General features: G+C 44.5%; 1 protein-coding gene across 6 annotated transcripts; it reads right to left on the bottom strand.

Annotated features, from left to right (window-relative positions):
- Positions 1-822: 822 nt before the first annotated feature.
- Positions 823-23550, bottom strand: TMEM170A (transmembrane protein 170A). Of its 6 annotated transcripts, none has more exons than XM_055366588.2 (3): positions 23212-23550; positions 9250-9420; positions 823-5284 (listed from the first exon to the last, which is right to left on the bottom strand). In XM_055366588.2, the coding sequence occupies exons 2-3, from the start codon at positions 9416-9418 to the stop codon at positions 5154-5156; spliced, it is 300 nt and encodes a 99-aa protein (XP_055222563.1). In that variant the 5' UTR covers positions 9419-9420; positions 23212-23550; the 3' UTR covers positions 823-5153. The 6 variants fall into 6 exon arrangements, with proteins under 6 accessions (XP_055222563.1, XP_004058051.2, XP_004058050.2 ...); XM_004058003.5 differs by lacking the exon at positions 23212-23550 and adding an exon at positions 22078-22368; XM_004058002.5 differs by lacking the exon at positions 23212-23550 and adding an exon at positions 22078-22287 and having other exon boundaries at positions 9319-9420.
- Positions 23551-25430: the final 1880 nt, after the last annotated feature.

A 25430-nucleotide genomic window follows, 5' to 3' on the forward strand; every position in this document is an offset into this window, starting at 1 on the left:
CTTCGGACAGGGCTCTCCACTTGGCCACAGCACAAATCCCTCCAACTCCCTAAAGATTCCTGGCTCACTGTTCTGTTTTCTCAGTAATAATTTAGGGTGTCCTCCCTGCCGATCTCAGCACCTTTACTCCCAGATACATATACAGTCTTGGGGTCTTCTGTCTGAACTGTGTGCGTATCTTTCTGGGGTGCTAGAAACATTCTGTCTCTTGATCTATTAGTCACGTTAAGTATATATATATATGTAAAATTCATTAAGCTATACATTTTAAGATTTGTACACTTTACTGCATGTTAAACCTCAACTTTAGAAAATTAGAAGGAATGAATGGGCAATCTCCTGCCAGACATTCTCTGTATGTGTCTGCAATGGCTGGAACTGCAGCAATCTTGTGACCATGAGGTAAACTACCCAACTTAGTCCCATTTGTTAAAAATGGCAGAACAGTGAGATTTATGATGTCACCAAGGGTATTAAATTAACCAAATACAACGAAGCTTCTCTTCATGTGGACTTACTATTAAAATAATACATTTTCACACACTGTATCAATACTCACCTATTCCTGCATAGAATCAAACAAAAGTTTCTTGATGAGAATATATGGCCCAGCAAGTAGAGTTAATAAGAATTTTAAGTTCACATGTTAGGTACGGTTTAATCACAACTTCGAACAAGAATTTTATCATAAATCAGTAAGACGTAGAACATAAAAAAAGTTACACATGCTAGATATTAAGTTATTTAAAAAATGAAAACTGAAGTCAATTTTATTACAAAAGATTAAACTCATTAGCTACCAAAAAGAAATATAATTCCAACTCAGAATTGAAAGTAATTTTTTATTGATAAACATTTACACTAGAATTAGAAATGTCAGTAGAAAAATAAAATTTAAATAATTTTCTATTGTACAAAGATTTGATCATTTTGACTGTAGCAGTTAGTGAAATAAAATAATATAAAAAGTTAAGCTGATCTGAGTCACAACCAGCCTTATAGAGTGCACAAAAAAGAAATGCAAGTACACGACATTTCTGCATATGGTCTGCTAATGGCACCGATGCTTCACATTCCAGGAAATGGTTACTTAAGGAAGGTTGATGTGTGCTGCAGCATAATAGGAACTTAATTCAAACCAGAGCAACCAGAAAGGATACTGGAGGCAAAAACCAAAATACAATTTAAAATCTTAAAAAAAATAAGGAACGGTTTAAAGGTAATTAATGAACTTTTCCTCACCTAGTGTAAACATTTCATAAGAAGTAATATTTTGTGGTCAAAAAAAAAGCACAGATACCTCTTTTAGAATATTCATGATGCTCTTGTGTATGAACTTAAGTTTTCATGAAATGCTTTCACCTCAAAACCCCGTATTCAAGAATCAAGAAGGCCAAGCACGATGGCTCATGTCTATAGGCCCATCACGTTGGGAGGCCGAGGCGGATGGATCACTTGAAGTCAGGAGTTTGAGACCAGCCTGTCCAACATAATGAAACCCTGTCTCTACTAAAAATACAAAAATTAGCTGGGCCTTGTGGCGGGTGCCAGTAATCCTAGCTACTCAGTGGCCAAGGCAGGAGAATCACTTGAACCCATGAAACGGAGGCTGCAGTGAGCTGAGACCATGCCACTGCACTCCAGCCTTGGAGACAGAGCAAGACTCCATTTCAAAAAAAAAAAAGAAAAAAAAAATCAAGAAATCAGCTTTTATGGTCAGGAGGCTGCCTCCCTCCCTCTCTTGCATTTTTTTTTTTTTTAAAAAACAAAGCATAGGCCGGGCATGGTGGCTCATGCCTGTAATCCCAGCACTTTGGGAGGTGGAGGCGGGTCAGGAGATTGAGACCATCCTGGCTAACACGGTGAAACCCCGTCTCTACTAAAAATACAAAAAATTAGCTGGGCATGGTGGTGGACGCCTGTAGTCCCAGCTACTCGGGAGGCTGAGGCAGGAGAATTGCGTGAACCCAGGAGGCGGAGCTTGCAGTGAGCTGAGATCATGCCACTGCACTCCAGCCTGGGCGACAGAGCAAGACCCCGTCTCAAAACAAAAAAACAAAAAACCAAAGCATAGCTGGGGGAGGATATTTCTAAGAAATCAGTTTTTGGCAAAAATTCTCAAAACTATATAAGGTAAAATGTTCAACACAATTGCCAATATTCTTCCATCTGAGTGACCACCCCCAAATAATTCTATATTTGAGACATAAAAAAGAAAATCAAAGCTATTCCTTATGATTCAAAGTCTTTCCCTGAAAACATTTCAAGCTACACCGCTCAAGCTATTTAAAATATATATATATATATATATATATATATATATATTTATTCACTGGAGAATACTTCACCTACTGGGATGGATGAAACACTCAGTAATTTGAAGATACCTTTTATACGTTTTGTTGTTAAAAACAGTAGATAACCAAAATATATCAAACAAGAAACAGAAACAAATACACCTTTCAATATGCCCTAATTTTATGTCTTAGCTCCAGTGAAAAATATCTACCATTTTAATCATGTATCAGTACTTCAAAAGTTAGTATTTAAGAGGAGGGGCCCACTAACTACTGGTCCATATGTTTAGTGTATGAAATTACATCCAAAGAATGCTTTAGGCAAGAACTCCTTCAAAAGACATTTTTCAGTAAGAGGCATCCTTCAGTAGAGATGATGGCAATCATTTCCCATAAGAAAAGTTACCAATTCCCCAGATTTCTTAAACTGAAGGGATACTTTTGAAAATCACAGCTCTTTAAACAAAAAACTAGAATTTTTACAATTTGCCTGTGAGAAAGATTTGAGCTTCTTGTTAGGGAATTTGTAAGAATATTTGGCTGCATTACAACTCTACTTATAAGTTTCTGCCTGTGTATATGTCACTATAGTTTTGATAAGTTAATTACCAAAATTAGTAATATTATTTTAAGACAGGGTCTTGCCCTGTGGCCTAAGCTGGAGTTCAGTGGCGTGGCCTCGGCTCACAGCAGCCTGAACCTCCCAGGCACAAGTGATCCTCCCACTTTAGCCTCTTGAGTAGCTGAGGCCACGCCCAGCTAATTTTTTTTTATTTTGTAGTAGAGACAAGGTCTCACTATGTTGCCCAGGCCAGCCTTGAACTCTTGGGCTCAAGCAATCCTCCCACATCGACCTCCCAAAGTGCTGGCATTATAGGTGTGAGCCACTGCGCCCAGCCATAAGTGGTCTAATTAGTCAAAATAATATGTCCAGTTTTTGTGATCTCTTTGTAACTCTTTTCTATGAGTTTCCCTGGCAAATTGGTCCTCCTGACTTTTTTCTTTTTTTTTTTTTTCCAAATTGGGCAGACTCCAGAATCACAGTAGATTCGGAGACTCTCCTCCTGGCTATTTTTAATCAGAAGCCAGAGTGCGTATTGCTTTAAATGGAATAGATACGTTCATGTGTATATGACCTCATGGGCTGTTAAGCCTTAATCTCACAATGAAAACTTTCCTTTAAAGATGTCAGATTTATGGCCAGGCGCGGTGGCTCACGCCTGTAATCCCAGCACTTTGGGAGGCCGAGGTGGGTGGATCACAAGGTCAGGAGTTCAAGACCAGCCTGGCCAAGATGGTGAAACCTATCTCTACTAAAAATACAAAAATTAGCCGAGCACGGTGGCAGGTGCCTGTAATCCCAGCTACTCAGGAAACTGAGGCAGGATAATCGCTTGAACCCGGGTGGCAGAGGTTGGAGTGAGCTGAGATTGCACCACTGCACTCCAGCCTGAGCAACACAGTGAGACTCCGTCTCATTAAAAAAAAAAAAAAAAAGAAGAAGTCAGATTTAATCACCAGAAACTATTTTGCAGATAACCACCACCACTACCACCACACTGATTGTATTCCATACAAAACAGTTTAGGTGGAAAGGATCACATTAAATACTTAATTTCTGCGATTCTTTCCCTTTCAAAAAGTCACAGTTTTCAGGCCTTTTAATGAAAAAGAAAGGCAGTAGAATAAAAATTTAAATAGCTAAAATTAAGTTTTAAAAAACTCTTGATATTTAAATCTCTTTAAAGATATAAATTCTTTTGAATAAAAATGTAAAGGGGAGAGTGGGTACATATCTGAACATTAAACTTTAGGCACTTTCTGGGAGTTGATACCCAATACTGTAAAAGTGGGCTGAAGAGTCACCACTAGGTAAACACATTAAGCTAAAAAATCAATAACCACTAACTCTAGTTTCAGATGCACTTCTATAGTTTCTCAAGGGTCATTAGTATACCAAAGTCACTAAGAAAAACTATGACAGAATGCTTAAAGCATCTTATGTGTGCCTCAATGTCCAAACAAATCTGGCTTAAAATTTCCAACTCAAGCCATTTAATAGGGTATGTATGTTTCCAATTAAATGAAATAAAATTAAGAGAATTAAAAGTGATAGGGAAAGGTGGTACAGAAAATCTAAAAAGTCTAAATTAGCTAGCTTATTTTGATAAAACATACAAAATAACAAATTCACATCTCTTAAAATATCTTAATCAGAGGTCAAGACAGTTGTCCAGAAAATGTCACATTATTCATTGTTATCTACTTTTTATTTATAAACAGTGGAACCAAAGCCACTACTTGAGTTATACTTAAATTTTTTTTCCTGCTTTATTTCACCAAATTTGTTTTCAAAACTATACTCAACCAAAACCTATTTGGCATTTATTGTCACTAAGATGTAGCAAAGAAAAGAGTTTGCCAAATTTTAATCAAGATTAGATAAGATTTTAATACAACATACTCTGCTCATTTGAAATAAACCAGTATCTTCCACGGTTTCTTCAAAATATGCGACATCTCACAGAATACTGTAAATTTCAGTGCAAAGGATGCCACCCCAGAGACACTGTTGACTTGGCTTGCGTAAAGGTACACATGAAAACTGCTTAAATGAAATATCTACAAAAAAGAAAGCCAAAAGACTTGTTTTGGTTGAGAACAATAGGAGTCCACATAAGTCTTCAATTCTAGGAGCTTCAAAATGAAGAAAAGGCTGAGATGTGTTGTCCTTCATGTTCCTGTTCATCCAAGTTGCTTCCCTTTGAAGAACTAAGAAAACACTACACTCCATCATGTATTCTTTTGGAGGATTCCATAAAGTTTAAGTTCAACATCTCAGCATAAGGATGTATGCTATAGAGTAGCTAAAATCCGTAAGAAGGAGACCACCACGACGCAAAACGTCTGTCCAGTGCCCAAAGTGAGGGCTTCAAATGGTATCATTTCCTTCCCTGCTGCTCGGTAAACTCCAGCAATAGCTGCACCTGATTTAAAATGCAAGAATGTTAAACAAAAACAAAAAACGAAGGTTAACAGACTCACGAAAATACAACATTTAAAATACTGTGAGTAGAATGTTCCAGATTTTATATTGAAATTTAAATCTCACAGAAATGTTAGGTTTTCCCTATTCTTTCTGTGGACTACTCTACACTTTGAGTATTCATTGCATGGCTTGCAAGATCACTTTTAGATGCTGACTCCTTAAAACCCAGAGTCTCCTAGATTTATTGAATAAAATAATCTGGAAGAAATAATCAAAATCACAAAGATAGCAATTCCCACATGACCAGATTATGAACTCAAAAACATCTGTATTCCCCTACCAGTTACCCCATGCCTAGCCTTCAACAGGGACCTAATACATTTTTGGTAACAAACGAAAAAGAATCTTTTGAGTAAGACTAAGCAAGAAATGTTTCAGGCCACAGGGAATCCCCACTCCACCTTCTATCACACTCATAGTTCCCTTCAAGAAATGGATGGAGGAGGGAATAGAGGGCTGAAAAGGGAAGACAGGAGGACTCTAAGCCATAAAGTTGTTATTCATTCACAGGGCATGAGAGGAGAGATACTCAGGGATTCCTTTGTCTCCCAAGTCATTGATTGTTTTTATTACGTTAGTCACTATAATTTCCTGCAAATTGGAAAAACAAAACGAAAACCCCTGTATCTATGCAGATACCCATTTGAGTTACTATACGAGTTCAGCATTATACCAAGGAAGTGTACCAAGAAAGTTAACATTTCATTCGTTTGAAAAGAATAGATCCGGCCGGGCACAGTGGCTCACGCCTGTAATCCCAGCACTTTGGGAGGCCGAGGTGGGTGGATCATCTGAGCTCAGGAGTTTGAGACCAGCCTGGGCAACATGGTGAAACCCCATCTCTACGAAAAATACAAAAAATTAGCCAAGTGTGGTGGCACGTGCCTGTAATCCCTACTACTCGGGAGGCTGAGGCAGGAGAGCTGCTTGAACCCAGGAGGTGGAGGTTGTTGTGAGCTGACATCGTGACACTGCACTCAAGCCTGGGCAACAGAACAAGATCCTGTCTCAAAAAAAAAAAGAACCGGCCAAGTACAGTGGCTCAAGCCTATAATCCCAGCATTTTGGAAGGCCGAGGCAGGAGGATTGCTTGAGCCCAGGAGTTTGAGACCAGCTTGGGTAACATGACCAAACCTTGTCTTTACAAAAAATACAAAAATTAGCTGGGTGTAGTGAATGTGCCTATAATCCTAGTTGCTTGGGTGGCTGAGGTGGGGGGATCACTTGAGCTAGGGAGGTCAAGGCTGCAGTGAGCTGTGACTATGCCACTGCACTCCAGCCTGGGTGACAGAACAAGACCCTGTTCTCAAATAAAAATAAATAAATAAATAATAAAAATTTTAAAAAGAAAAGAATAGATCCAGATGACCCTCCCCACAAAATGCTCCAAACAAAATTCTCCTTGGTCATAGCGTGTTCATTCACTCAAATTTTCATCTGCAGAACACTTCTGTGTTTTATAAGGTATGATCGCTATTCTCAAGGTACTTGGAATCTAGCTGGGGACACAAGACAGAAACAGATTTGCAATAATGCAAAATAACATACAGTGTCTCAATCACGTTTACAATTTTTTTTTTTTTTTGAGACAGTGTCTCACTCTTTCACCTAGGCTGGAATGCGGTGGCATGATCATGGCTCCCTGCAGCCTCAACCTCCTGGGCTCAAGTGATCCTCCCGAGCAGCTGGGACTACAGGCACACGCCACCACACCTGGCTATTTTATTTATTTATTTTTTGTAGAGACAGGGTCTCACTATGTTGCCAAGGCTGGTTTTGAACTCTTGGACTTAAGCAATCCTCCCAAGCTGGCTTCCCAAAGTGCTGGGATTACAGGCATAAGCCACCATGCCTGTCACACTTCACAAATGTGATGTGAAGGTTTATTAACATATTTTAACAAGAAGAAAGAATAATATTAACCAAAGGTTGGCTGCCTTGAACATTTAGTGATTTAAAATGCCCAGCTCCACTGGCAATGCATACATTTTGTTACTAACATCTGAAAGACATGTTTCATTGGGCCCCTCCAAAATTTAGGTACACAAGAAAGACTGGGTTGGATAGAAAGAAGCTTAAGGAACTTGAACTGGGCCCTAAAGTTGGATTGGGATAATGAAGCGAAGAAAGGAAAAAGTATATCCAAGGGAGCAGCAAATGGAAAGGGAACAGACTATTCATAGAGCCTTAAAGACAGAAATGAATACAACATTTATTCGACAATTACTATGTGTTAGGTATTACATCATATACACATTAGCTCAATCATGCAAGGGTATGAGGTTGGGTAGTATTACCCCTATTTTACTGAGGAACAAACTAAGACAGGCCCTAGGAGCCAGTCATCCTGGGGCAGAGGGTCTCCAAAGCAGCAGTAGGTGATACAGTTAGAACACAGAGAAACTAGGCCACTTTCTCTCAAAAAAAAAAAAAAAAACCTCAAGTCAAAGACATAGAGGGCGATTTCTGCTTGATGCTAAGGTTTCAATTCACAGTGAAAAAAAGTTACAAATCAGTAAGAATATTACATTTCTATATTATAAAAATGTATTTATGTTTACATCTATACCTAAAAAAAGAAATACACACCAAGATGTAAACTGTGGCTATTATTTAGGGATGAGAAAATGGAGGATTTTACATTTTAATTACTTAGAATTTTCAGTTTATATAAAATACACATTTATATTTATGCATGAGCTTTAAAATGATTTAAACTTATTGTTCTCATTTCTGTAACTGTGTCTTATCCCATAAGCAAAAGCCATAACAAACCAAACGCCCCAAAAACAAGCCTGAAAATAATTCATAACATCATGTTACTCCAATTCTTATTCAGAAAGTCCTAAGGGGAAAAAAATAACTAGAGCACTAATCGGGTACTTTTCTAAGCAAGAATTCTTTTTTTTTCCCCCCGGGTCTTGCTCTGTGGCCCAGGCTGGAGTGCTGTGGTGTGATCACGACTCAATGCAGCCCAGCCTGGACCTCCTGGCTCCAGCAATCCTCCCATTTCAGCCTCCCACGTAGTTGGAACCACAGGTACACACCACCACACTCAGCTAAATTTTTTATTTTTATTTGTAGAGATGGGTCTTGCTATGTTGCTGAGGCTAGTCTCAATTTCCTAGGCTTCAGCAAGCCTCCCACCTCTGCCTCCCAAAGTGCTGGGATTACAGTCATGAGCCACTACACCTGGCAAAGAATTCTTGTCATCAAAATTTGTCTTCTATCTTTACAGCAACCACACCCACATGAGTGGAAGTAATTCACCAACCATCTTGCAGGGCCAATGCTCAAGTGATAGCTGATCAGAGAGGAGAAGTAGCTTCCAAAAAGACAAATTTTCCTCTTGCTGGTGGCCTCTCTCACGAGATATATCTCACAAAGTTTAACATGACTTCCCTGAAGCCACTGAGATGAAATCTGACTCAAGAAGTCAAAGAGGTTAGCCAAGTAATAGGACCTTGGGGGTGGAAAAAAAAATCAATACACTAAAAAAACTGGGCCAGGCACAGTGGCTCACGCCTGTAACCCCAGCATTTTGGGAGGCCAAGGTGGGAAGACTGCTTGAGCTCAGGAGTTCGAGACCCGGGCAACATGACGAAACCCTGTCTCTACAAAAAATACAAAAAAATTAGCCGGGCATGGTGGCACACCCCTGTAGTCCAAGCTTCTTGGGAGGCTGATGGAGGAGGATTACTTGAGCTCAAGAGGTCGAGGCTGCAGTGAGCCAATATTGCAACCACTGCACTCCGGCCTTGGTGACACAGGGAGACCCTGTCTGGACTTGCAGTTAAAAGGCACTCTTTCCTTCATCCTACTCAGATATGTTTTCTAGAATAGGTCCTGAAATTGACTAGTCATATTAAACATTTTTGACTGGTATTTTAATGTCTAACATACTTGTCAAGATTCCAGCAGTAATTGGTCCCACGATGCCCATCAACAGGATGCTTACAGACATGAACCTACCATATTTGTGATGTCTGAGGGTGAAGAGGGCCAGTAATCCAGCAGGGACATGAAAGAAGAGAGAAGACACCAGTGCCCACAGGAATACACCATACCACATCTCTATGAGGGAAGACAAAGAAAAGTTGTGAATCACTGCCCTTCCCAGGACAATCATTGCAGAGGGTACTCATCATACCCGTCATTTCATTTTCAACATCGTTTTTTTCCTTTTCTTGAAAAATTTTTATTTTTTTTATTTTTTATTTTTTTTTGAGACGGAGTCTCGCTCTGTCACCCAGGCTGGAGTACAGTGGCGTGATCTCGGCTCACTGCAAGCTCTGCCTCCTGGGTTCACACCATTCTCCTGCCCCAGCCTCCCGAGTAGCTGGGACTACAGGCACCCGCCACCGCGCCTGGCTAATTTTTTGTATTTTTAGTAGAGACGGGGTTTCACCGTGTTAACCAGGATGGTCTCGATCTCCTGACCTCATGATCCGCCCGCCTCGGCCTCCCAAGTGCTGGGATTACAGGCGTGAGCCACCGCGCCCAGTGAAAAATTTTTATTTTTAAAGACAGGGTCTCACTCTGTCACCCAGGCTGCAGTGCAATGGCACCATCATGGCTCACTGCAGCCTTGACCTCCTAGGTCTGGGTGTTCTCCCGCCTCAGCCTCCGGAGTGGCTGGAACTACAGATGTGTGCTACCACGCCTGGCAAAATTCTTTTTTTTTGTATTTTCTTTTTTTATGAGACAGGATCTCACTGCTCTGTTGCCCAGGATGGAGTGCAGTGGGAGTTTCGCCAGGCTGGTCTCAAACTCCCAACCTCAGGTGATCTGCCCGCCTTGGCCTCCCAAAGTGCTAGGATAACAGGCATGAGCCACTGCACCTGGCCTGTATTTTCTTTAGAGATGGGGTCTCACCGTGTTGCCCAGGCTGGTCTTGAATGCCTCGGCTCAAACAATCCGCCCACCTTGGCCTCCTAAAGGGCAGGGATTACAGGTGTGAGGCCACCGCACCCGGCCTTCAACATCATTTACTTGCAAAGTAGGGTTCATCAGTCAAATATCCAAATATTGACGGTTTTAGAGTGTTCAACAAACTACTGCCTACAGACCCACCACCTGTTTTTTACACAGACTTATCTGAACCCATTCATAATACTTTTATACATACACACTTATCTGAAACCATTTACAAGAGTTTTGTACACACATACTTATTCAACCCATGCCCTTTCATTTAAGTATTGTTTATGGCTGCTTTCCAGCTTCAAGGGTAAAGCTGATAACAGTGACACAGACCACATGACCCATAAAGCCTAACATATTTACTATCTGGCCCTTCACAGAAAAAGCTGACCAATCTCTGTACCCTCAAACTGAAAAAAAAGGTTCATCTAGATTTCAAAATTGACCTAAATAATGTCCCCGACCATAACTGGGCAAGGCGGCTCACGACTGTAATCCCAACACTTCAGGGGGCCAAGGTGGACAGGTCGCTTGAGCCCAGGAGTTTGAGACTAGCTTGGGCAATACAGTGAAACCCTGTCTCTACAAAAAATACAAAAATTAGCCTGGCATGGTATTGCATACCTGTAGTCCTAGCTACTCGAGAGGCTGAGGTGGGAGGATTGCTTGAGCCTGGGAAGCAGAGGCTGCAGTGAGTCAAGATCATGCTACTGCACTCCTGCCTGGGCAACAGGGTGAGACGGTCTCAAAAAACTCCCCCAAAAAACAAAAAACCCAAACAAAAATAATTCCCCCATAAGAGGCACAAGCCAAAGAGCCAATTGACATGGTACTATGCAATCAATGCCTGTTGACCTTTCCTGACCTTTTGATCACTCAGTCTTCTAAAATGGACAGCTATACAATTATATTCATTCCACAATCATTTTAAAGACAATGCAGTCAATATCAAGCCATCACCTCCTACTAGGATTTCAGAGCTCTTTAGGATATGAAATAAATATCAGAAAATATAAATGTTTGGCTTGAAGACAAATGGCAGGTAAACAACAGTGCAGGTTAGGAGAGCTGACTCCTACAGAACTCTAATCGCTCTTAAGGTGGCTGTAATTCAGGCAACATTAAGAGACATATAATCATCAACTATGTATGAAAAACTATGCATGAGGCACCCATATAAAGAAAACAAAACCATCCTGCTGGAATGTGACTTTACAATTTGTTAAACGGCCCATGTAGCATTTCCCCCCAGTGAACCCAAGGCAAGGCCTTAGAATCCTCAAGGTAGCTCTCCAGTTACCCATAGGGAGGGACTGGCGGTGACACATTAGATAAAACCCACTGTCCATCCTTGGCTAGAGGCAGGTAAGTAGCAAGTGATGTTTGAGATCAGTGAAGAGCTTAGCTCAGCAGGGTTTCTTGACCACCGCCCTCCGCCCTATTGACATTTGGACCAGATAACTTTTCATTGTCGGGGCTGCACTGTGCACTGTAGGATATGGAGAGGCACCTCTGGCCCGCAGCACTCTATTCCCAGTTGTGTCAACCAAAAGTATTTCCAGACATTGTCAAATGTCCCCAAGGGGGCAAAACTACCCTGATTAAAAACCACGGGCTTTACCAAAGCACAGAGGCTTTGTAAGAGCCATGATGGCCGGGCGTGGTAGCTCACACCTGTAATCCCACCACTTTGGGAGGCCGAGGTGGGCTAATCACGAGGTCAGGAGTTCAAGACCAGCCTGGCCAACATAGTGAAACCCTGTCTCTCTAAAAATACACACACACACACACACACACACACACACACACACACAAAATTAGCCGGGCATGGTGGCAGGCACCTGTAGTCCCAGCTACTTGGGAGGCTGAGGCAGGAGAATCACTTGAACCCAAGAGGCAGAGGTTGCAGTGAGCTGAGATCACACCACTGCACTCCAGCCTGGGAGACAGAATGACAGTCCGTCTCAAAAAAAAAAGAGCAATGACAGTTAAAGCTATAAAGACAGATGAGGGAAACCCTTTGGGGAATTTGACACCAGACTAAGGACTTAACAAAAGATCTAAAGTGCCAGTGTAGGTTTTGAGCAGTAACGGTTGTCACGACATTACTCCACAGGCCCCACCTGACACTCCTAGTTGGAATACAAACTGGAAAACCACCTTTTTGCAGGGTAATTTGGAAGTCAAATGTGCATGGCCCTTGCTGCAACAATTTTACTTCCGGGGATACACCCCACAGAAAAGCATAGGTAGGCAAGGACAGAGGTAACAAGAAGGTCCTAACAGCATTGTCCATAATAGCAAAAACTAGAAGTCACCTGCATGGCTATGACTGCAGAATTTGGAAAACACATTCTATGCACCCACGTAATACTACAAAGTCCCATTAAAATATGCAATAGATGGGCTGGGCACAGTGGCTCACGCCTGTAATCCCAGCACTCTGGGAGGCTGAGGCAGGCAGATCACGAGGTCAGAAGATCGAGACCATCCTGGCTAACACGGTAAAACCCCGTCTCTACTAAAAATACAAAGAATTAGCTGGGCAAGGCAGCGGGCGCCTGTAGCCCCAGCTACTTGGGAGGCTGAGGCAGGAGAATGGTGTGAACCCGGGAGGTGGAGCTTGCAGTAAGCCGAGATCACGCCACTGCACTGCAGCCTGGGCGACAGAGCGAGACACTGTCTCAAAAAAAAAAAAAAAAAAATGCAATAGATGTATATACACTGAAGGCGCAAGATGCCCAAGCCACATTGTGAAGTAACAAAAGCCAGTTGCATGTAGAATAAGATCCTGTTTTTGAGAAAACAAACACAATAAACACGCATGTGGAAATGCTTCTATGTACTGAGCATGTTTATTTAATAAATATTTATTAGATAGGCCAGGCATGGTTCTCGTGCCTGTAATCCCAGCACTTGAAGCCAGGAGTTCAAGACCAGCCTAGCCAACATGGTGAAACACTGTCTCTCCTAAAAATACGCAAAAATTAGCCGGGCGTGGTGGCAAATGCCTGTAATCCCAGCTACTCAGGAGGCTGAAGCCCGAGAATCGCTTGAACTCAGGAGGCAGAGGTTGCAATGAGCCGAGGGCAAGAGAGCTAGACTTTAAAAAAAGAAAAAAGGTAAGAAAAAACAAAGCTTTCGTTTTCACAAGAACTGCTCAGGAAGAATGAGCCTATTGGGATAAACAATTTAAAAGAGACCAGTCAGGGGCATCAATCCGCTTGAGGGGATTAGAAAGGGGGAGGAGAGGAGGACCAGAAGCTTTACTGAAGCTGTATTAGCACTGTAAGCACACTGTTAGTGTGTGTGTTTTTTCCCCCAGATCAATGAAAACCACAGTTTTATGAAGGTATTTTTATTCCCTTTACACAGGCTTCTTAATCTTGTTGAGAAGCTGGACTTAAGGGGCTATTGGAGATAGGGGTGGAGCCAAATCCCCTTAACCCACCCTTGGCATTGTCACAGATGACTGCTCAAATTCTTTGCTCATTTTGAGTTAATAAAGCTTCAATTCAGAGCATATTCTGAACACTTCCAGTGAGAGTGCTCAGGTCTTGTTTTGGATAAATGGTTCTCGGTGAAAACATCAAGGATGCCCCAATTAGGTCTCAATGCTTATTAAAAATAACAAATGAGGCCGGGCACAGTGGGTCACATCTGTAATACCAGCACTTTGGAGGCTGAGGCGGGTGGATCATCTGAGGTTAGGAGTTCCAGATCAGCCAGGCCAACACGGCGAAACCGTCTCTACCAAAAAATATAAAAATTAGCTAGGTGGGGTGGCGCACGCCTGTAATCCTGGCGACTCAGGAGGCTAAGGAACGAGTCTTCCTCCACCAATGAAAAAAGCCACCCTTAGTCAATAGTGTCAATCAGAAATTGAGGGCAGGATTCTTGGTCCTCAGGGTTTCAGTCCCCACCTCTTCCACAACAAACCCATATCCTCCTGCAGTTTCTCCTCTAGCCGCCATTAGGCCAGGAGCTATTCCTGCCTTTCGCTGCCCAGAGACGCACCCTCCCTGGCTGGCAGCAGCTCCAGACGGAGCAGTGCCTGCATCTGGATACTGCTCCTCCCTAACAAATGTGCACCTGCCAGAGCTCTGGGGCCCACACAAATCTCTCCTGCCTGGGCAGCTACTGTGGCCCCTGGCTCAGTCAAGAGCAGCTTGGCCTCCCAGCTAAGGCCCCCTGTCCACCACTCACCGCCAGCTCATCCCCAAGCCCCCACACAGCACCATGCTTCTCTTCCAAAGCAGAAAGACCATCTTCTATCCCGAGTCCTCACGTGCCACTCCCAAATCAATCTGATCCTCTGACCACCCCAACACCTAGTCTACAGAAAATTCTATGATGGCATCAGGAATTCACTGGTCCAAAGTGGACAAATGGGATGCAAACCTGCCTCCAAGAACTCAGAACAATCTTCACCTAGCTGCTGTCTGCCCTATACTGACCTGAGATCAGCCATGGGTCCCTGCTATCCAGGGCTTCTGCTGGAGCTGCCAGAGTTTTAGAGATAAACTCTGCTTTCTGCTGTAACTCAAGGCACTGCTGGAGCCTGGCTTCCTACCAGCTGCCGCAGAACCACTGAGGCCTTGAACTAGGAGGCAAAGCCTTAATATGCCAGAAACACACGAAGCTGGTAATTTCCAGGAAAGCAGGCTGGAACACAGGTATGCCATCCAAGTGCTAAGGGCTGAATTATGTGCCCCTACTATTCCTGTGTTAAACCCTACAGGACTGTGGTCTTAGGAGAGGAAGAGATTCTCAATCTCTTGATACCTCTCTCTCTCTGCCATGTGAAGACATGGTGAGAAGGCAGCCATCTGCAAGTCAGGAAGAGGGTCTTCACCAGAACCCAACCATCCTGGCACCCTAATCCCAGCCTTCCAGCCTCCAGAACTGAGGAGATAATGTCTGTTATTTAAGACAGCTAGTCTGTGGTATTTTGTTATGGCGGCCCATGCTGAGACAAAAATGTCACCCATCCCCACTTCCCTAGGAGCACAGCCCCTGCCCCAGGAGGCCTGCTAAGTCACCAACCCACATCTCAATTTTCCAAAAAGCTTAAAGGCCAATTTGTAAACAGCGTCCGGCATACATAGCAGGCCAACACCTCTCTGAGGTTCTGAGAAAGGGAGGAGGCACACCGCACCCCCTACAACCCTGAGCCACATCCATTAGCTCCTTCACTATGTATTTTATATAGCATCACTAAAATCATTTCAAGTAGGAAAAAAAGGTTTTATTATAGATGAGTAGAGGAGTACAGCTTATAAAACACTTTCACATGAGGTTATTACAGGACTCTAAATAGCAAAGGCAAACCTGGATCTAAAACGCTTTTTAAAAAACTAAGTGATTTCCCTTTAATCTACTGCACCTTAATTTGCCATCTATTTAATAGCTATTTATCGATTGTCATAGAGTACTTTTCATTTCGCTGGCTCAAATCTTTGTCTACATATCTTACAGTATTTATTTGTTCACTGCTTTAAAGCAAGTATATTACTTCGGCTTTGTTTACTTTGGCAGCTAAAGGCACATCATCTCCCTATGGTGAAGGTAAATCAGGTAATTAATCTGTAATGCAATATGATATTGGAAAATGAGATTAAGCATTGTGGTAGAATGGGCTCCCAAAGGTGTTCGCATCTCCATCTCCAAAACCTGTGAATAGATTACCCTACATGGGAAAAGGGACATTGTGCTGACTAAAGTAAGGATCTTCCAAAAGGAGATTGTCTTGGATTTTCCAGTTAGGTCTAATGTAATCACAGGGTCTTTGTAAGAGGAAGGTAGGAGATAAGAGTCAGAGAGATTTCAAGATGTTATGCTGCTGGCTATGAAGAGGAGGAGCAGGCCAAGCATCAGGGAATGTACGTGGCCTCCAAATGCTGGAAAAGGCAAGGAAAGAAGTTCTTACTACAAGCTCCAGAAGGAACACAGCCCTGCTAAACCTTGGTTTTAGCCCACACACACCCAATTTGGACTTCTGACCTTCATAACTGTAAGACAATAAAATCTGTATGGCTTTAAGCTGCTAAATTTGTGGAATTAATTACAGTAGCAATAGCAGAGTCATAAAAACACTAAGAAGTTAATCACTGATCAATCAAATATACATTGATCTCATTCTATATGCTGACATATCAGTAAAAAGACTAAGATCCCTACCCTAAAAGATATTTGAGGATTTCCTTGAGGATATATTTTTACAGAGACATATCTTTTTTTTTCTTTTTTTTGAGACAGTCTCACTCTGTTGCCCAGGCTGGAGTGCAGCGGCGTGATCTCGACTCACTGCAACCTCTGCCTCCTGGGTTCAAGCAATTCTTCTGCCTCAGCCTCCCAAGTAGCTAGGACTACAGGTGCATGCCACCACGCCCAGCTAATTTTTGTATTTTTAGTAGAGATGGGGTTTCACCATATTGGCCAGGCTGGTCTCGAACTCCTGACCTCAGGTGATCCACCCGCCTTGGCCTCCCAAAGTGCTGGGATTACAGGCATGAGCCACTGCGCCTGGCCTAGACAGACATATCTTTAAGATACATATTCAGAGAGATACTGCAGTGATAGAACAGACACAGAGAGCAGAATCCTCTAGTGGATTCTGTATTAACAAAAGCGGTCTATAATGGCTGGCTCCCTGGCCTCTAACCTCCACAGCAGAGTCACCTAACTCCCAACCAAGGCCTCATGACCAACCTGGCCCCAAATGGCAGGAATGCAAAGAACCTGAGCCAAGTGGGCAGCATGAGGCTCAGCACTCAGCCCTCCTTCCAGCTGGCCCCTCTCTCATCTTGTGTTTCAGTGAACAACTGGGTCAACACAGCCAGTTCATCCCAAGCTGGGGTTCTAAGCAGACCACATGAGTCCTCCTGGGGATTAAGACTCTTATGTAGTCTTGGCAGGGCGTGGTGGCTCACACCTGTAATCCCAGCACTTTAGGAGGCCGAGGTAGGAGGTTCACCTGAGGTCAGGAGTTCAAGACCAGCCTGGCCAACACAGTGAAACCCCATCTCTACTAAAAGTACAAAATTTAGCCAGGTGTGGTGGTGCCTGCCTGTAATCCCAGCTACTCATGAGGCTGAGGTAGGAGAATCACTTGATCCTGCGAGGCAGAGGTTGCAGTGAGCCAAGATCACACCACTGCACTCCAGCCTGGGGGACAGAGCGAAACTCCATCTCAAAAAAAAAAAAAAAAAAAAAAAAAAAGAGTCTTACGTAGTCCTGCAACTCCATGCTGAAGTTGGGCTATCTTGATACTAATCACCCATCAGCCTGCAGCCCTGCACCCTCTCTTGCCAAACCCCACCTCCTGGCCTGGAGGTCCAACTGTCCTCTCTACTCCTCCCTAACAAGATGATGTGCCCACTGAACTACCAACTGTAGTCAACCACCTCTCTCTGGATACTGCCTGCCTGCTCCTCCCTGGTTCCTGGGTGTGCCCCTGGCCTGCCTCACCTCAGTGGTCTCTGCATCCTAGCCGGACCAGACCTTGTCTGTCCTTATGGGGCCTTCCATCTAGTCTCCGTGCAAAGCCGGTAAGTTTCTTAAGTTTCTTCTTTGTACAAAGAAGGTTTCTTCTCAGGATGATGCAAATATTCTCAAATTAATTGTGACAGTTGTATAACTCTGTAAATATACTAAAAACCACTGGATTGTACACTTTTTTAAAAAGTCAGAATCATCCCATCTCTGTTCAAAATTCCCCAGTAGAGCCCTCCAGGATCTACCCTCCCCTCCTCCTCTGTGCGTTGCCCACACAGTCCCTCCAGGCACCCTGGGCTCCTCAGTGTTTCTTCTGCAAGCTCCTGTTTCAGGGCCTCTGAATGTGCTGCTCCCTGGCCTAGAACACATGCTCTTCCCCAAGTAGCTGTTGGCTCATTACTCACTTTCTTCAGATTTTGACTCCAATATCATCACCATCCAGGGCCTCCCCATCACTTTACAGCAAACAGCAATCCACCCCCACCACACAGGCCCTGCCCCTTCCCAGGCCCCTCACCACCAGCTGTTTTGTTTTTCTCTCTCCCCATTGGAATGAAAGTTCCACATGGGAAGGGGCTTTGCTTTGTTACTATGGCATCTTGACTTGGTGCCTAGAAAACAACAGGCACACAATCAACACTGAGCAAATATTTTTTGAGTGAATGAATAAATGACTGGTCCAAGTGTGACCAGTCTTGATTCCTGCATGGACGACACAAAAACATTACTGGGTTTTTAATTATCACTAGATCTAATTTGACACTGATTTAGTGAAATCTGTATCTTCTGAAGATGAATGTCATTCTTGATACAAGATAAAGATCTCAGTTTCTTGGTTTTGAGGTTTGTTAAAAATGACAACAATAAAGGAAAAAATTTTAACCTGCATTTGCAGTTTAGCCATTTACTTATATTTATTTATTTATTTTTGAGACAGTCTCGCTCTGTGGCCCAGGCTGGAGTGCAGTGGCATGATGTCAGCTCACTGCAACCTCCCCCTCCCAGGTTCAAGCGATTCTCCTGCCTCAGCCTCCCGAGTAGCTGGAATTACAGGCATGCACCACCACGCCCCGCAAATTTTTGTATTTTTAGTAGAGATGGGGTGTCACCACGTTGGCCAGGCTAGTCTTGAACTCCTGACCTTAGATGATCCGCCCGCTTCGGCCTCCCAAAGTGCTGGGATTACAGGCGTGAGCCACGGCAACCGGCCAATTTAGTCATTTAGATGTCTACCTAACCCTCCTTAGGTAAATGGCTAAACTGCAAATACAGGTAATAAAGAAAAAATCAATTCAGTACTTCCTCGTATACATAAATATGTCAGAATACTTCAGAACAATGATTCTGCCATAATGAGTTGGCATACACTGCAAGTAACCTTTTCTGTGGGGCCAAAATATCAATACAACAGATTCAGGACAATGAATGCAACTCCTGTTAAGCAGATTTTGGTGTCTCAAATAGGATATAACTTCATGTATTTATTACACCCATTATTCCTGCTAAAGATGAGACACAGCAGGGAGGTTATGTGTTTACTACCAAATTCTGATCTACTTGGGGTCAAGGGCTATGCCTCATACCTGCTCATACCACCAGACCAGAGTTTGCACTTGGCCAAATGTATACTTACTGAATAAACAATCTCTGGTAATCGACATCCCAAGTTACATACCCATAACAGTAATCATAAACTCAAGAACATACTGAAGTTTAATATTTTCAGAAAAAAGTTCTGAAAGTAAAACAATTCACATGGCTACAGATTACCTACTGTGATGTATTAAACCTATCCCAAATCCACTTATCTCAATCTTTTCTTAATGAAAGGGAACTAAAAGCCAGAGACTCAACAGACTATTCAGTTCCAACTTATGACCCTACATATGACGTTTAATTAACAGAGGATGCAGGAACCCTTACAGTAGAGAGTTCTGATAGACACCATCTTCACCAAATGATCAAACTTGGTAGTAAAGAGAGGATGCAGATACCCTTACAGTAGAGTTTTCATAGACACCATCTTCACCAAATGATCAAACTTAGTATTATCAATGAAGATACAAATTGACATTCAATGTCTCTTTTTTTGTTGAGACAAAGCCTCGCTCTGTCACCCAGGCTGAAGTGCAGTGGCGCAATCTTGGCTCACTGCAACCTCTGCCTCCTGGGTTCAAGAGATTCTCGTGCCTCGGCCTCCCCAGTAGCTGGGATTACAGGCACACACCACTACGCCTGACTTTTTAGTAGAGACAAGGTTTTGCCATGTTGTCCAGGCTGGTCTTGAACTCCTGACTTCAGGTGATATGCCTGCCTCAGCCTCCCAAAGTGCTGGGATTACAGGTGTGAGCCACTGAGCCAGGCTGACATTCAGTGTCTCTTGATGTGATGTACTGGTGAGTGGACGTCACCTAGGTAGGCAGCGTTCTGACCAAAAATGTTTAATCTAAATCTAATCATGAAGACGATCTAATGAACCTAGATTGTAAAACAGTCTATAAAACAATTCACATGGACTCTTCCAAAATGTCCATCTTAAAAAATTCAAACAAGGAAGGAACTGTTTTAGCTAAATGAAACTAAAGAGACGGACAATTTAATGCAATGTGTGAGCTTTAGATCATGGAATATATATATTTTTTTAAGGAAAAAAATCTATGTGGACAATTGGGGAAATGTAAACAAGGCCCATACATCAGGTAACATTATTCTATCACGTTCAGTTTCTTGGATGTGATGTGGTTTCATGGATAGAAAATGGTTTTTAGAAGATACATGTTAAGATTATCAGGCATCAAGCAAGTGTTATGACTTCTGCAACTTCCTATTGAATGACTCGAGTTGAAATGGGACATGTGACCTACATCTAAGTGTGATACGTAGGTAATACATGTGGTTACATATAGACACAGAGAAAAAGAGAGCAGAGAGAGAGAGAAAGCCAAAGAATCAAAATATTACTGAGTCTAAGTAAAGGGTACATGGGTATTTGTTATACTGTTCTCTCAACTGTTTGGCAGGCTTGACATTTTTCAGGAAAGGGGAAAATTAAGGAAACAAAGATTAATCTGGTCCCAGGAGTGCCTCCAGATTGCACGAACATTTCATTTTTCTAAGAGGGTCCCCAGAATACCATCAATTTTTTGATATCACTGTCAAAAGTGATCCCAGCACCTTCTGAAATAACGTGAGCTGCCAGATTCTCATTTCAGGCATGACCACAAGCGAACATCTGCATCTGACCCCAACCTGCCTGATGACCTTACCCGCTACTTCACAATCCCGTCCGGGAAAATCCCTGGGCACATAACACTGCAAGTCCCAGGTGCCCGCTGAACGGCGCCTGGCAGTCGCTGCCCAGGGGATGAGAAATCACAGGTGCCTTGTTTGGAACTAGAGTCTGGAATCTCGTCCTCCTTCCCTCTGCTCTGGTCCCTCATTGTTTACGAAGATCTCAGTTCTCTCTGCTGGGAGCCCCACCTCCCCTTCCAGGGCCACGGGCTCCAGTCTTTTTGCCTTTCAAGGTCTACATAAATAACTGTGCCTCCCCTCAAAGCTTTTCTCCTCCTTCCCAGGTGAAGTCCTCTCTCCTCCCTCCAGCTTTCAGGGCACGGAGCGCTCTTCCTGGCATTAGAATTCCGAACAACCCTACTAGCAGGCCCAGCTCAAGCCGCAGCGGGGAGAAAAAGTTCAAAGGAAGCTGTGCCAAAGATCTCGAAGGCTTAGTGGGAGACCCAGCAACAGGTGGCACCAGGTCTGGGAAAGATTCCTAGAAAGCGGAGCGGGTCTCGGAGCGGGTGGATTTGGCCCCAGGCACCCGCGATCAGCGAACGAGCGCCTGCGCGAACGGGCCGGGCTGCAGCCCCCGGGCAAGGGGAGCGCGAGCTCTGACTCAGCCGGGCCGGGCCGCTCCGAGACCCCTCGCAGGAGGCCGGGCGCCGTGGGGCAACCCACGCAGGGCGGGGACCACCGCCTCCCGGGCTCGTGGGGTGCAGCTCTGAACCTGAGGCGCTCGGAAGCTCAAGGCCAAGACCCGCTCGAGTGGCGGCCGAGCGCCCTCCAGCCCCGGGCCCACCTGCGGCCGCTCCCTGCATCTCACGCCCAGCGGGACTCCGGGGCTCCGCCTCAGGGACCGCTGAAGAAGTGATGGGGAAAGGGGCTCCGGGCGAGCAGCACGGCCCCCCTCCCGGAGGACAGCGCCCACGCCGCCAGCAGGCTGCGCACCCGGGACCCCGCCCAGACTCGGGGCGCCCACAGCCCGGCAGAGGCGACGGCGGGGCGCGCAGTGCGCAGGCGCGGGGCGGGCCGTACCTGGGAAGGAGCAGAGGGAAGTAGAGTTGGGGCACAGGGTCCCGTTGCCCACCCGCGGCACAACCTTCAGACTCAGGATCTGCTGCAGGAGCCCGGCCGACCCGCCGCTGCCGCCGCTCCCCTCGAGCTCCATCCCGTCGCCATTCACCACAGAGAAATGAGGGACGAGCGCCCGAAGTGCGGCAGCGGCCGGCGCCGACTCACCCTCGCCGCCTCAGCGTCACCTCCAGCCGGGGCCCTCTTCCCCCAATCCCAACGGCGCTGCCAAGTGACCGTTGCCTCCTCCAATCACAAGGCGCCGCAGCGCTCGGGCGCAGGGCCAGGGTTGTTCCCGCCCCCAACGTTGCGTAGGGCTCGCAGAGACACAGCCCCACGGACGCGCCCCCTCCTGGACCGCGCGCTCTGCTCTGCCCTTCTCTGCAGCGCCCCCTGTGAGAAAGTAGGGAATTGCATGCGCCCCAACAGAGCCGCGCTATGGAGTTACCAGGAATCTGGAAAAATACAGTGATGGAACGGATATGTAAAGTTCTAGTTATGACTGGACTCCAGCATTTATGAAACCTTCATGAACAGAACAAGAACGTTCTCTATTTAAAGCTGATAGTAGAAAGAGCCCATGCAAAGGCTGGTGTGGGACCAGAATGGGACGGAGGCTATGTAGCCTCTATAGAGCTCGACTTAGTTTTAAATAAAATAAAATGTACAGAGATTCGGTTCAGAGCAATAAAATTGGATCACACTTTTTTCTTTTTTTTTGAGACGGAGTCTCCCTCTGTGACCCAGGCTGGAGTGCGGCCGCGCGATCTCTGCTCACTGCAAGCTCTGCCTCCCGGGTTCACACCATTCTCCTGCCTCAGCCTCCCAAGTAGCTGGGACTACAGGCGCCCGCCACCACGCCCGGCTAATTTTTTGTATTTTTAGTAGAGACGGGGTTTCATCGTGTTAGCCAGGATGGTCTCGATTTCCTGACCTCGTGGATCACACATTTTTGTCTCACCTCCCTTCAGAAAGCCTGTTAAAATGAAGGCAGAGAAATCGTAAAAAGGAATAAGCTAATGTTCAGTTTGTTTGCACTGCTGTAACAAAGTACCTGAGAGTGGGCAATTTATTAAGAACAGAAATTTATTTTCTCACAGTTCTGGAAGCTGGGAGGTCCAAGATCAAGGTCGCAGCAGGTTCCATGTCTGAGGACGGCCCGTTCCTCACTGATAGCACCGCCCGGGCGTCCTCACATGGTAACAAAGGGAGCCCACTCTCCAAATCCCTTTTATAAGGGTCCTAATCCCATAACGGGGGCTCCACTCTTCTGACTTAATCGTCTCCTAAAGGCCCCTCCTCTCAGTACTATCGCATTCCCACGAAGTTTCAGGACATGAATTTGGGGGAACACGTTCAGACCATAGCAGCCAATAACAGTGTTCTGGAAGGGAAGTTACCAAGGATAAGTAATGTCCACGAGGTTCCAGGTGATGACGAGGCTTGTGACGAATAATAATGTTTTTGTTTGTTTGGTTGGTTGGTTTTGAGACAGAGTCTCACTTTGTTGCCCAGGCTGGAGTGCAGTGGCGAAATCTCAGCTCACCGCAACCTCCGCCTCCCTGGTTCAAGCGATTCTCCTGCCTCAGCCTCCCCAGTAGCTGGGATTCCAGGCGCGTGCCACCAGGCCCAGCTAATTTTTGTATTTTGAGTAGAGATAGGGTTTTGCCATGTTATCCATGTTGGTCTGGTTCCTGACCTCAAGCGATCCACCTGCCTTGGCCTCCCAAAGTGCTGGGATTACAGGTGTGAGCCACTGCACCTGACTGGTAATTTTTTTTTTTTTTTTTTTTTTTTTTGAGACGTAGTCTTCTTCTGTCGTCCAGGCTGGAGTGGAGTGGAGTGGCGCAATCTCGGCTCACTGCAACCTTCGCCTCCCGGGTTCAAGCAATTCTCCTGCCTCAGCCTCCCAAGTAGCTGGGATTATAGCTCCGTGCCACCATGCCCAGGTAATTTTTGTATTTTTAGCAGAGATGGGATTTCACCATATTGGTCAGGTTTGTCTCAAACTCCTGACTTCAGGTGATCCATCCACCTTGGCCTCCCAAAGTGCTGGGATTACAGGCGTGAGCCACCGTGCCCAGCCTGAAAACTTCTTTAAAAATCATTGAATTGTACAGTTAAAATAAATGAATTTTATGCTACATAAATCATACCTTTTAAAATCTTTTTAAAAAGTGACCATTTCACCAATCTGCCAAGCAAGGTGGCTCATGCCTGTAAACCCAACACTTTTGGGAGGCCAAGGCTGGAGGATTGCTTGAGCCCAGGAGTTTGAGACCAGCCTGGGCAACATAGGGAAACCTTGTCTCTACTAAAAATTCAAAAATTAGTCGGGTGTAGTGGCACACACCTATAGTCCCAGCTAACTCCAGAAGCTGAGGTGGGAGGATCCCTTGAGCCCCAGAGGTCAAGGCTGCAGTGAGCTATCATTGCTCCATTGTACTCCAGCCTGGGCAACAGAAGAAGGCCCTGTCTCAAAAAACAAACACACAAATGAACAAACAAAAAACCCCACAAGAATTTAAAGATGGCTCAGGAATTTAGTAAATAATTAAAGCTGAAACTTTTTGTCATATAAGTTGAAATGGAAAAACCTGTGATTCACAGGTATTTTCTGGTGCAGCTAGACTTCTTGTTGGCATTTCAGATTCTGTAGGATTTTTTTGTGACAGTGGCTGACAGCCTTTTTCCATAATTGTGCTATATCCAATGCTGGCCCTGGAAATAAATGGTGTTGCTCCACCAAATTAATCATAATAAAGAAAGGAAAAGAAAAATAAATAGAACAAGAAGAAAAAGATAGAAATAAGAAATTCTACCGAGCACAGTGGCTCACGCCTGAAATCCCAACACTTTGGGAGGCCAAGGTGGGTGGATCACCAGGTCAGGAGTTTGAGGCCGACCTGGCCAACATGGTGAAGACTGTCTCTACTAAAAATACAAAAATTAGCCGGGCGTGGTGGCGGGCGCCTGTAATCCCAGCTACTCAAGAGGCTGAGGCGGGGGAATCACTTGAACCTGGGAGGCAGAGGTTGCAGTGAGCCAAGATCTTGCCATTGCACTTCAGCCTGGGCAACAAGGGCAAAACTCCATCTCGAAAAAAAAGAAAGAAAGAAAAAAGAAATTCCTAAAACAGAGGGAATCTATAGGTCATCTACAAAGAAATGAGAATCAAATGGTTCAGTAGCCAAATGAAGAAGGCTGGATGACAATGTACCAACACCTTCAGTATTTGCAGAGAAAATGATTTTTTTAAAGCTTTTTAGTTTTTAAATTTTTTTAAGAGACAGGGTCTCACTATGTTGCCCAGGCTG

The sequence above is a fragment of the Gorilla gorilla genome, chromosome 18, assembly GCF_029281585.2.
Source record: "Gorilla gorilla gorilla isolate KB3781 chromosome 18, NHGRI_mGorGor1-v2.1_pri, whole genome shotgun sequence".
Classification (NCBI taxonomy): domain Eukaryota; kingdom Metazoa; phylum Chordata; class Mammalia; order Primates; family Hominidae; genus Gorilla; species Gorilla gorilla.